This window comes from Diceros bicornis, chromosome 26 (genome assembly GCF_020826845.1).
Source record: "Diceros bicornis minor isolate mBicDic1 chromosome 26, mDicBic1.mat.cur, whole genome shotgun sequence".
Classification (NCBI taxonomy): Eukaryota; Metazoa; Chordata; class Mammalia; order Perissodactyla; family Rhinocerotidae; genus Diceros; species Diceros bicornis.
In genome coordinates, this window is record NC_080765.1 from 38844164 (window position 1) to 38856355 (window position 12192).

At 47.7% G+C, this 12192-nt stretch overlaps 1 protein-coding gene across 7 annotated transcripts in view; it reads right to left on the minus strand.

Moving 5' to 3' along the window:
* CLEC16A (C-type lectin domain containing 16A) overlaps nt 1-12192 on the minus strand; it is a 215440-nt gene that overhangs the window by 140622 nt on the left and 62626 nt on the right. For all 7 annotated transcript variants that reach the window (XM_058570052.1, XM_058570053.1, XM_058570051.1 and 4 more), the window contains exons 11-12: nt 6616-6748; nt 2594-2694 (exon numbers count right to left, since the gene is read on the minus strand). In XM_058570052.1, coding sequence (XP_058426035.1) covers nt 2594-2694; nt 6616-6748 — 234 coding nt within the window. The remainder of the gene's footprint in view (nt 1-2593; nt 2695-6615; nt 6749-12192) is intronic.

Sequence of the window (12192 nt, forward strand, 5' to 3'; positions counted from 1 at the left end):
GAGGTAGGCATGTTGGCACCAACTGGGGTGGCTGCTAGGTTTCCAAAGAAGCTCCTTTCTTCGGGAACAGTCCTAGACCCAGGGCTGAGAGCCCTGGGGCCAAGTCCCTGCTATGTGACCCTGACCTCCCAGCCATAACCGACTGTTCCAGAGTTAGACACACCACCAACTGAAGCAATCAGATCTCTTGCCCAAGAATTTGAAACTTAAATGGAGACAGACTCCCAGCCTGGGATCTGCTGGGGCCAAATCACAATCTACCTTGAGGGAAGTCCCCAGAGCTGGTCGGTTTCTGCCCTGCCCTTGGCTTTCAGCAACTTCCTGGATCCTGCGAGCTGCCCCAGGGGCCTTCCTCTAGACTTTCCCTTTTAGTGAAGTTAATGAGAGGTGGTTTCTGTTGCTTGCAACCAAAAGAACTTTAAAGAGTTCAGTACCACGACAGCAACCACAAGTTTATCTCTATGAAAGAGTTCTATCACTACAGAAGAATCTGAGCCCCTGGGCCAGAGCCCAGCGTCTGTGAAGGGAGGTCAGGGGAGTCAGATCAAGCTGGAATGGCGGGTGCAATGTGGACACTCAGAATGACAGGCACAGGAGGGTGGAGTTTAAGAGAAAGAAGGCGGCACCAGAGGTTTCTGAACAGGGGAGGATATGGTCCACATAGTCTGACAGAGGATGAGCTGGCAGTGCTATGGAGGATGGGTTATAAAATGGCTGAATGTCTGGCCCCTTCGGGAGGCTGTGATGACACACATGTGCCCAGATCTCTCTTGCTCTCATGCCTTCGGTTCTTGCCCCCAGCACCCAGCTGAGAGCCAGGCACTGAGTTGGACTCAGGTAAATTCTGCAGATCAGATAGGCTGAAGAGGGAGAACTGACAAACTTGATGACTAAATGCTGGGATCAGAGGAAGAAAGGGGCTAAAGGCCATGGCAGTTTCAACCTTGGTTGGCAATTTCAACTGAACCAGAAACGGCAGGAAGTGTGACGAGGTCAGGGTATATTTATGGGGGTGAGTGTAGTGTAGACAGACTGTTTCAAGGTGTTGCTGAAACTCCTAGGTAGGAGACTCCAGCATCCAACCGGCTGGAGTTCAGACTGCAGAGCCGGAATGAGGAGGGCACAGAAGGCGGGGGCCAGGGAGTCGTGGGCGATCCATGGGTGGGAGTCAGTCAGTCTCGTGGCATCCTGTTTACTCCCAGTAACTGAGGGCTCCTGCGTGCCAGGCACCAAGCCAAGAGCTAGAAGGGATTGCAGAAGCCCTGGGAGTGAACGAGACTGTGGAGGGAAACGTCAGCAGGATTCGGAGCTTGCTATGCTTCTTTGAGAAGTCTCAGGCTGGATCCACAGACTCGCATGTGAGCATAATGACTTATACGTGAGAAGAGCCATCATGGTCAGTCCTGTCTATAGTAGGAAAAGCCTGGAAATAGTCTCAGTGTCATTCAATAAGGGGATAGCAGAATAAATGATGGCACAGACATATGATGAAAAAGAACAAGGCAATTCTACAGGGATGTGAAATGATGTGTTGACACATGAAGACGCAAGAAAAACAAGGTATAGAACAGACAACAAGGAGTACCTCCATTTATGGTTGGGGGGGCAGTTGTAGAAATAAAACCATACATACTCATACTTGGGATTGCATGGATGTCTTTAAAAAGACACACAAGAAACTGGCAGCATGAACTGCCTTTGAAGAAGAGTTGGAGGATAAAGATGGGAAGGCAGACTTTTTCACTATATAATCTTTTGCCACTGGTCAACTTATCAATCACGATTCATGATTTAAGAATAAATAAAAACTTTGTTGAGTGCTTTTTAAATGTCTCTAGCCATAGGCTGTCTTAGTAAAACCCACCTCCACCAATAAGCTTATGAAAAACCTACTAAAATGTCACTTTGATGCAAAGTCTCATCTAGGCCAAGCCCAGCTCTCGGCAGGGGCCAGAGGAATATTCTTGGTATCTTCTTCCAAGAGACTGAGGTGGAGGTTTCAGACCCTGCCCATGTCCAGCCAGGTGGGGCACACACCAGCGGCTGCTCCCAGGGAGGAAGTGAGTGAATGAATCCTCATCGCATCTGTCAGCTTCGCAGGAGTCTGATGCTGACCACTCAGCCTCAACAGGGGAAGCCAGAGAACCACACCTCTCTTCAGAAAGGAAACCTGCGCTTCCACACAATCCACCCAGAGTCTATTTTGGTTCTGAACCCAGAGCAAGAACATCACTATTATAAATAGCAAAACCAAGATTACAATTCGACTGATTTCAGTTCTGATGTTAGGAAAGAGGTCGGCTGCTAAGTCAGTTGTAAAGCAGGGGGTCGGAAGGAAACCACAGTGTGAAGACAGTCACACTGGGTTAGTCAACACTTGAACCTTTTTCCCCCCATACTGCCTGAGTAACCAATTCCTGTGGCTTTAGCCTGTAGAAAAGCACCTGAGAAATTCTAACAAAGCTGAAGAGAAGTTTCGTGAGAGTCTGCCAAAACCAGAAAGGAAACTCCTCAAGGAAAACAGCTTTCCTCGTTCCTTCCACAGAGCAGGGGGGAGAGATGCCAGGAAGGCGGGCGAGGCGAGCAGGCTTACCTTTGTTATGAGACATGGCATAGAGCAGGCAGAGCACGAAGAGAGCATGGTAATCATCATCCGGGCTGTCCAGGGCGTGGTATACCATATCCAGGAAGGGTCTGGAAAAGAGGAGGGGCATGCATGAGCCTCAAGGTGCACAAGGGTGAACGCCTCTCTTTTCCCACCTGCATGTGGGGTTCCAGTGGCCTCTGCTCTTACAGCTCTGCCACCAGCATGTAGCAAGTGCACCGTGTGCCTAGTCCAGCACCAGGCATTGAGGACACAAAGACAATTGTGAGACAGGCTCTGCCCGTGGGAAGCTGCTACCTTGAAGACCACTTAATTATTCAACAATCGTTCACGAGCCGTCCCAGACATTGGGGATAAATGACACAAAGTCCCTGCTCTTGTGGCACTCCCATGCCAATGGGCAGAGACAGAGAACAGACAGACCACATCGTCACTTCAAAGAGTGACAGGAGAATGAAAACAGGGCAGCGTGACAGACTAACATTTCTAGACAGGGCACCACCAAGTCCAAACAACTTCGGAGTATGGGCCTAGAGCCAAACTGCCTGGGTTCAAATTCTGATTCTGCCTCTTCTTAGGAGCAAACCCTTGGTAAGTTACCTAAAACCTCTCCATCTCCTCACCTGTCAGATGAGGATTAAACCCTTAACAGGGTTATTATGAGGACTCAAGTGAAAGAAGTGAAGGGCATTTAACAGAGGGCCAGGCACATAGTGGAAAGTGTAGCACGTGGGAGCTGCTGATTTCTATTTTGAGTATTCCAAGGGCACTTCTCCAGGATCTCACTTTGGCAGGTCCTGGCCCAGGAAAGTCTTGGAGCGACTTGCCCTCACTGGCAAGAATCGATATGAGGTCTCCCACCTCTGATACTTGGTGGGTGAGACCTACAGAGTGGCTGCAAATATCACAAACCGCACACCCCAAACGCTGCCCTTCCAGGTGAGGAGCCTGGACTGGAAAGACTCTTGCACACAAGGATAATAGAATATGCACAGATCTGGCCCGGAGGCAGGAGACTCGGATCTCTTGACCATCTGCAGCAGCCCCTCTGGATGCCAGGCTGAAGCCAAGAGAGCAGAGCACCTCGACAAGTGATCAAGAGCACACTTAACCCCTGGAAGGACACACAGCTACTGTCAACATCAGTTGTCTAGGGGGACTGAAATGGTGCAGCAGAGAAACAGGGAGACTATTGACTGCATAAGCTTTTATAATTTTTTGAATTTTGAAGTCCATAAATGTACCATCAATTCAAAATATTAAATTGAAAAATGCAAAAGAGAAAGCAGTGAAAATGTAGTTGTCATAACATGTCAAATAAACATGTGACACACAGAAATTAAAGGAAGAAACTTAAAGGGGATGTTTACATTTGGGCTCTGTTTCTCCTGAGCCCCATATGCTCTCGGGACCAGATCGGACATCACCTTTCAGGTGTGTGAATAGTTTTGCCATGTGAGGATTGGGTTTTTGTAAGCCCCCAGGGATAACATGTCCAAACTTAAGAGCAAGATAAAGTAGAAAATGTTTTCTTGTAAACCAGCTGCTTGGAATTTGGATTATATTTTCATGTGGGAATAATACGAATAACAAACCTCCCCCAGTAGCAGAGGGCCGGGTGGATGTACCATCTTTTATGAGATGAAGTATTATGAAGCCATTAGCATTCTGTTTACTAAGCGTACAATAAGGTGAAAAAGATCTTCAGGATTTGATATTAGAAATAAAGAAGAAATAATAGACATGGTACAGTATAAATTATGGGCGGCGGCAGAATTCCCACTAAATTGGCATCGAAAGAGGACTGGCAGGAAATAACCAAAATGTTAGTAACAGCTGCCTCTGAATGCTGGCATCATAGAGACCTTTTTTTTCCTTCTTTATACTTTTTACATTTTCTGAATGTCTAGTACTTTTATAATTTTTTTAAGTTTTTTTTTTTAAGAAAAGAATGAATGTTTTGAATTTTAGTCTCTTAGGCCCACATTTAACCATGAACACAGATACAGCCCATAGTAGAGAGAATATAAGAACAGTTCTGTTTTGTGCTATGCTGTTTCTTTGGACAAGTGGATCAATGTCAAGACCCCATTCAATTCATGTCAAGGAGAACAAACTGCTCCCTTCCCTTACCATCAGCGCCCTCCTCCCTGCTCAGTACCAGAACTGGGAGGACAGAAGTCTGTGGTGGTGTTTCTGACAACCAACAACTCAATATCTTTGCAAAGGAGAAGGCAATTCTCTTCCTGGGCAAGACTCTCCTTGGCATTCGGCCTCAGAGCACAGCAGATTTCCGGCCCACAGTTCCCAGGGCCACAAGCCCGCATGTGGCCCAACTCAAGGCACCAGGATCAGCTTCCATTATAAGCCACAGGGTAGAAGATACCAGTTAGTCACCAAAAATTAAGAAACAATTCAATCAAATCTAAGAGAACCCCTCTCTTCACTAAAATTCAGGGGAAAAAAAAGAAGCGTCAACCCCAACATGCAAACATAACATTCTGATCTGCTCACCTTTTTATTTGAAAATACATGGGTATTTTTTTTCCTGTAGCAAAGCTACAGCATTACCATACTATGCAAAATATGTGCTCTGTCTCCATTTATCAGATCCTAAAAAACTGAATACATCATGACAGTCTTCACTCAAAAGCAGCAGATACTATTCCATGAAGCAGATGCACCTCCATGTGCTTAAGCACCCCCTACAGCTCATCATTTTGATGAGTTTTTTCGTAGTTTTCCCAATTATTCATATTCTAACTAACGCTGTGCCAGCACCTAAAGGTTGTTTTACCCTCCCTTTCTGTGTTTAGAACAATTTCCTTCATTTTCAGAGCTTCAAGAGTTACTTTTTTTGCTGCCAAGCACAATCAAAAAGGTCTTTGTAAGTTACAACAACTTATAGCCAACACCACACTCCCATGTTTGTTATTTAACCACAACTAATAGTGGCTCCCTTGTACATCTGATAAAAATTAATCCTGTCTGTTAGATAATTGAAACATTTGCCAAGCAAAGAGATAAACAAGATGTGGAGGAAAAAATTAGCATGCTTCAACTTTTCACTTTAAGTTGGATTAATAAATGGGATGGAGTGTGCGTGTATTTCAGCCACCTCCACCCTGAGGGTTCAGGAAGCGAATGTCTTGCAGGCTGACAGAGAAACCACATTGTTGTGCACTTATTAACACAAAGGTAGGATTAGGAAGTTATCACAGGGAGCTGTGCAGGGGGCCACTTGATAAGGAAATAATGCTGAAATGAAGAAGCCCTCCTAACAGTTCACTGCACACTTTGGGAGCAGCCTACCACCACCCACCCTGATTCTGGAAGGGGTGGTGCTACAGCAAGGTTCCAGGAAATGTGGCATTTCCAAGGTTTAAGAGGATGTAGCTTCGGCAGCCCATCACTGAAATAAACCATCGGGCAAAAAGTCAAAAGTGGACAGCAGCTTTGAATCATGCTGGCTGAGTCACGAGGGCAGGCCCTATGGACAGTGGTGTTCATGGCAGCAAATGAATGAGACAGGGAGAGCCAAACGCTGCTCCCAAGGGGATCCTTCCTGGGAGCGGCAGAGCATTGCCAGGAGTGGTTAGTACAAGGCCACAAGGCGGCCCACACCCTTTAGGATGGGACCTAGCACCAAAGTGCTTGAGGGTGGTGGCACCATGTCTCAGTCATTCTCTTTCCAAGGGGTGAGAACTACAGTGTTGAGTGCCAGCTCTGTACCCCTGGCCTCTCAAGAGCCATGTCCCTGGTGGCCATGGGCTGGAGAAGCAGGGAAAGGCAGGACAGCTTAGCTGAGAGGCAGAAGCCACCAGGGTGGCGGGAAAAGGCCCTGGGTTATCCTTAGTGGCACCTCAGCCAAGGTACCCACCCTCCTGGCTGAGCCCATCTCTTCATCCCAGAGACTGAGCAGCAATCCCCAGACTGATGGACTGGCTGGCGGGCAGCCCCACCCACAGCCCCAGCACCAGCGCAGTAGGCAGGGGCCCCCAGGCGGCTACCTGCTCCACTGCACGCTCTCCAAGCCGGTGGCGGCGGCGCTCTTCTCCTCGTCCGTGGTGTTCTGCTCCTGCACAGAGGTGCTGGCTGCCAACTCTGGGAGCTTGCTGCGCTCCATGATCACCATCTCGATCTCTGGAAACAAATACAAAGACTGGGATGAGCCCAGACAGCTTCACAGACCTGGATTTACAGACATACTCATGTTCAAGACAAAGCCTGAGTAAACTGCCCCTAACACATCAAGCAAACGTTCAACAGTGGTGACAGGAGCACACTGTCCTGGGAACACGCTGAGGGAGAGATAGGACGGAGGCCAGAACCTCTCTTTCCTCTCATCTGAGCAATGCCAGGAAATGCGGCCCTGATTTTTTTTTTTTTTGGTGAGGAAGACTGTCCCTGGGCTAACATCCGTGCCAATCTTCCTCCACTTTATAGGTGGGACGCCGCCACAGCATGGCTTGACGAGCGGTGCGTAGGTCTGCGCCTGTGATCCAAACCTGCGAACCCCAGGCCGCTGAAGCAGAGCATGCGAACTTAACTACTATGCCACTGGGTCGGCCCAGTGGCCCTGATTTTGACAAGGCGGCACAAATTGCAGTCATTTATTTTATTTCAAGATTTTTTTTTTTTTCGTGAGGAAGATCAGACCTGAGCTAACATCTGATGCCAATCCTCCTCTGTTTGCTGAGGAAGATTGGCCCTGAGCTAACATCCATGCCCATCTTGCTCTACTTTATATGGGATGCCGCCACAACATGGCTTGACAAGCAGTGCGTCGGTGCGCACCCAGGATCCGAACTGGCGAACCCCGGGCCGCCGCAGTGAAGCGCGAGCGCGCGCACTTAACTGCTTGCGCCACCAGGCCGGCCCCTCAAGATTTTTTTTTAAAAGATATTTATTTTATTTTACTGATACCACACTTCCTTCCCAAAGGTGTTGAGGAAGTGTAGAATACGTAGATAATAAAACAACCAAATTCACTGAAAATATTCTGAAACTGTTTACACTTTAGAAAAGGCTTTGCCATGACCGAAGCCTTTTGCTTTCTCTTTCCACTTACAACTTCCAGAAAGCAGAGAGAGGTTAGGGACCTCGTTTTATTTTTCCCAATTAAATAAGGGCAACTTGTAGCAACCAACTTAAGCATGATGTATATTTTTATCTTTCAGAACAAGGTATGAACAAATAAAAGAAACATCAGAGATGGATGGTTGTTGTGCTATAAGGTGTTACAGAGTTCTCTGATGCGTGGGTTTGGACTTCCAAATACTTAGTTCTTGGAATCCACAGTTCAGGTAATTTCCCCCATCTTCAGGAGACATAATGAAGGAAAAAACGATGATGAAATGTGAACATGTATTTCTGCTTCCGGAAGGACAGACGCATACCTGGGGCTCTGACAGCCTCTGCCGTCATGCTCCCCAGGACTCGTGCAGGGGCCTCCCCGTTGGCCTCTGCTTCCTTTCTTGCTCCCCGTAGTTTGGCCTCCACACAGACTAAAGTGATTTTAAGTGGGAATTAGCTCACATCATCCTTCTGTTCAAAACTCCCCAGCCTTCCCACCACACTCAGGATGAAATCCAACGCCTTCCATGGTGTCGAGGCCCTCCACGGCCTGGCCTCCCTCCACCGCTGGCCTCACCCCCGGCGCTCTCTGCCCCACGCCGCTCCAGCTGTGCTCAGCTTCCTTCTCACTCTGCTTTGATCGGCCCAAAGCCTGTTTCTGTCCCAGGATCTTCATACATTTGTTCCTTCTGCCTAGAGCGCTCTCAGCCCAGGTCTTCCCTACCCAGGCATGACTCAATCACATCATTCAAGGCTCAGCTCAAATGTCACCTCCTTAGAGATGTCTTCCCAGATACTCTCTCCACCTGTTTTATTAACTGAACTCCATAGCTCATTCAGATTTCCTTAGTGTTCCCCTAATATCCTGGTTCTGTTCTGGGATCCCATCTAGGATACCATGTCTCATCTAGTCACCATGTCTCCCTAGGCTCCTCTGGGCTGTGACAGTTTCTCAGACTTTCCTGGCTTCTGATGACCTCACAGTTTGAGGAGAACGGGTCAGGTATTTTGTAGAATGTCCCTCAGTCTGGGTTTGTCTGCTGTTTTCCTGATAATTAGATTGAGGTTATAGGGTTCTGGGAGGAAGAGCACAGAGGGGAAGTGCCCTTCTCATCATATCACATCAAGGGGACAGGCTATCTACATGACTTACAACCACGGATATTAACCTGCATCACTCGGCCAAGCAGATGTTGGTCAGGTTTCTCCACCGGAAAGTGACTTTTCCTCCTTTCATTCCATACTCTTTGGAAGCAAGTCATTAAGTGCAGCCCACACTTAAGGAGTGGGGAGTTAAGTTCTATCTCCTTGAGGAGGGAGCAGCTACATAAACCGTTTGGAATTCTTCTGTATAGATCTGTCCCCTCCCCCCGATCTTGATTTTACTTTACAGCATTTGTAACTACCTGGATCTTACATTTTCTACTTATTGGTTTGTTTGTGTCCTGCCTGCCTTCCCCCACTAGAGTGTGGCCTTCAAAAGAGTAGCTGCCTTCTCTGTCTTGTTCTCCACTGGAACACCAGTGTCTGGGCCAGAGCCTGGCACATGGGACATGCTCAATAAATATCTCTGGAATGGACGGATGGATGCCTGGTCTAGCCCACTGCAGGAGGTTTGGGCAGCAGATAGGGCCAGCAATGATGCATGGCAGCTGCAACGTGCAGCACGGTGATTCACAGCCCAACCCATCTGGGATCAGGGCGTATACAGCGCTCTCACCTGGAGGTGTCGCACCCTCACCGCCCTTCTGGGACTGTTAGGCATGACTGCTTGCAACTGTCCTCTGGCATGGAGGAGTGTACCCCGCAACATGTCCACATGGGCCCGGACCTCGGGGGCTCACTCTCACCAGACCCTTCCCTCCCACTGTGGTCTGGATTCAGAGGCCACAGACCAAAGTCTCCAACAGGGCTGTCCCCCATCACACAGGTGGGGACTGACACATGATTTTTAAGTGGTAGGTGGACAAATGTTTTGTTTGCATAGTTTTGTATTTATTTTAATGTGCATTAGAAGAAAATTCTAACTGCACAAAAAACCTGTCCTTTTGTGGACATTACTGCTTAGGATGAGGCTAAATTTAGGAAAAAAACAAGTGAGTCAATTTACAGAGAACTGCTGAGTAAACAGTCGTCCTCGTAGCACACGGACACGGCAAAGAGCAGGAGGCGGTGCAGACGGCCGTCTAAGAACCACCCTTCCTTCCCGTCCTTCCATCCTCGCCTCCAGCAACCTCCTTCAGTTGCCCCCCACTACCCCAGTCCTCTCCACAACGCTGTGCTGACACCTCGGTGGGTATGCAAGATGATTCACTGGGCGGGGCTTCTTTCATTTTTAATTATTCTCATCTTTTAAAAATCTATTTTGTTTATGATGTACATAACATTAGCACAGTAAAATAAATACGTATAAATAATAACAAATGTATATATATTTGGGAGATGCATGCTTAAATCATGTATCTATTTGTGTTTACTGATGGGGTGTGTCATCAAAGACATCTGAAGACTACCAAGTGAGACTATGGTGTCAGCCTCTGGTTTTTGCCCTGTGACCTTTGACCTACCTCCTGCACTGCTGCAAGCTCCCCCTTCCTCCCTGCGTGACTAACACGGCAGGAATTCAGCTTCAAGGACTCCCCAAGGTTATGAGGCCAAGCCCTAGTGCTTTTGGCTTTTTGGTATCCCTGGACACTACCAGGAGCAGAGGAGAGGTTAAAATAAAGATAATCTAGTGTGGGAGATCAAGATTTGGCCACCCTGAAATCTATCTCTTTACCTTGGTTGTTTTCTCTGAGGACATTTGACCTCCCCCACTAACTGCCTAAAGAATTTGACATGGTAGCTCCTTCCTGGAACAGATCTATCATGATGGCTGTAAAGATAACGTAGGGTAAATGTTACAATAGGAAAGGCACCAACAAGCCCCTCTTATCAGAAGTTCTGTCTCTCTGGCCACATTCTCTGGATGACCCTGCGAAGAGTTGCCAGACAATCATTTACATTTATAAGGGAAATCGCCATTTGTAAAGGTATCTCCCTCTCTGTTTGGAGAAGAGAGGGGAATGAGCTCATCTCTAGTGTCTTATCAATGTGGAAGGTGAGGCCTTGAGCTACATAATAAACCTTACTCTTGTTTACTATGCTTTAGTGGTAATCTCCTGTAACTGACTCCCCCCACCACCAAAATCCTCCTTTGTCATTGGCTGAAAAAGATATTTAAGACGAGAATTTCTGCTATTGTGTTGAGAAACGCAGTGTCCCTGCTTTCTCCCATGTATACATGTTATTAAACTTGGTATTATTTTCTCCTGCTAACCTGTCTTGTTGATTATTTGGCCAGCCAGAAGAACCTTAAGGGAAAGGGCAGAGGGAGATTCTCCCTCTTCCCCCGACACTAGTCTAGTGCTCGTCAAACTTTGTTAAGCAGTTGAATATTAATTTTGAATGACAATCTCCCATGGCACACCACCACAGTAAGCAGATGAGAGCAGAGCTGCTCCAGGTAAAGGGTGGGTGGGTACCCAAACGTCTCCAACCACGGTTCCCTCATGCACTCCACAGAGGCCCCTAAAGCTCCTTTCTGGAATTCTGGAGCTTCACATAAAACTACCTAAAAACCACGGTTTGGTCCTGGATACTGTATATGAGGAAAGAGAAACCCAGGAGTGCAGTGGTTCTTAATATAGTTAAAAGTAGCTATATGAAAGCCAGGACTGCTCCCCCTTGCCACCTTTCTCAGGAGGGAGGTGCATGACCAGGCCCACAAGGGCCTCTCCATGCAGAATGAGGTTCCCGAACTTCAGCTGTGTCACCATGGATCTTGCAGCTGCACCCCCATCTCCCCCGACATACTCATCATCCAACCAGCATAGTTGTGGAATGAGCTGCTCCACTTAGATTAATTTTCTAGATGAATGTAGAACAGTTCTTCCAATGCAAAAACAGGTTCTCCCCCCTGCTTTTTAATGATTTTATCCAAACAACTCTTACAAGTAGTGATTCTTACCTAGAGTCTGCCAACTCCCTGAAACTGTATGCAAATGCTATGTGGGCATGAGAGGAGAGGGTAATAGGTTTTTGGGGAGAGGGTCTCCCCGGATTCTCACCATTCTAAAATGGATTAGCTAAACAGCTATCTTTGAAAGAGGATGCTGAAGAGGATGTGACCTTTCCTGGTGATTCAGGGTCAAAATGAAGCCCTCTTTCTGCCACAGCAGAACTTAAGGCATGGTTCTGCATAGCCTTCTGGGCCCCCACTCCCACATCTCCCTGCTGATACCAGGCCTGCTTCAGTGCGGCCTCACTCCCCTCCCAGGGTGCGTGCACATACTGCCACCACTGGGGAAAGCAGACCAGTGGGCTCACGTGGACACAGATTTCCACTGATGGTCACTGAGGCCAGGTCTCAGGCTCTGATGATGAATTCCCAGGGGGGCTCTGTCTCAACCTCAGTTACTACATCACAAGCCTCCACCCCAACCAGGTTTCTGTTTTGGAGTTGGAAGGGA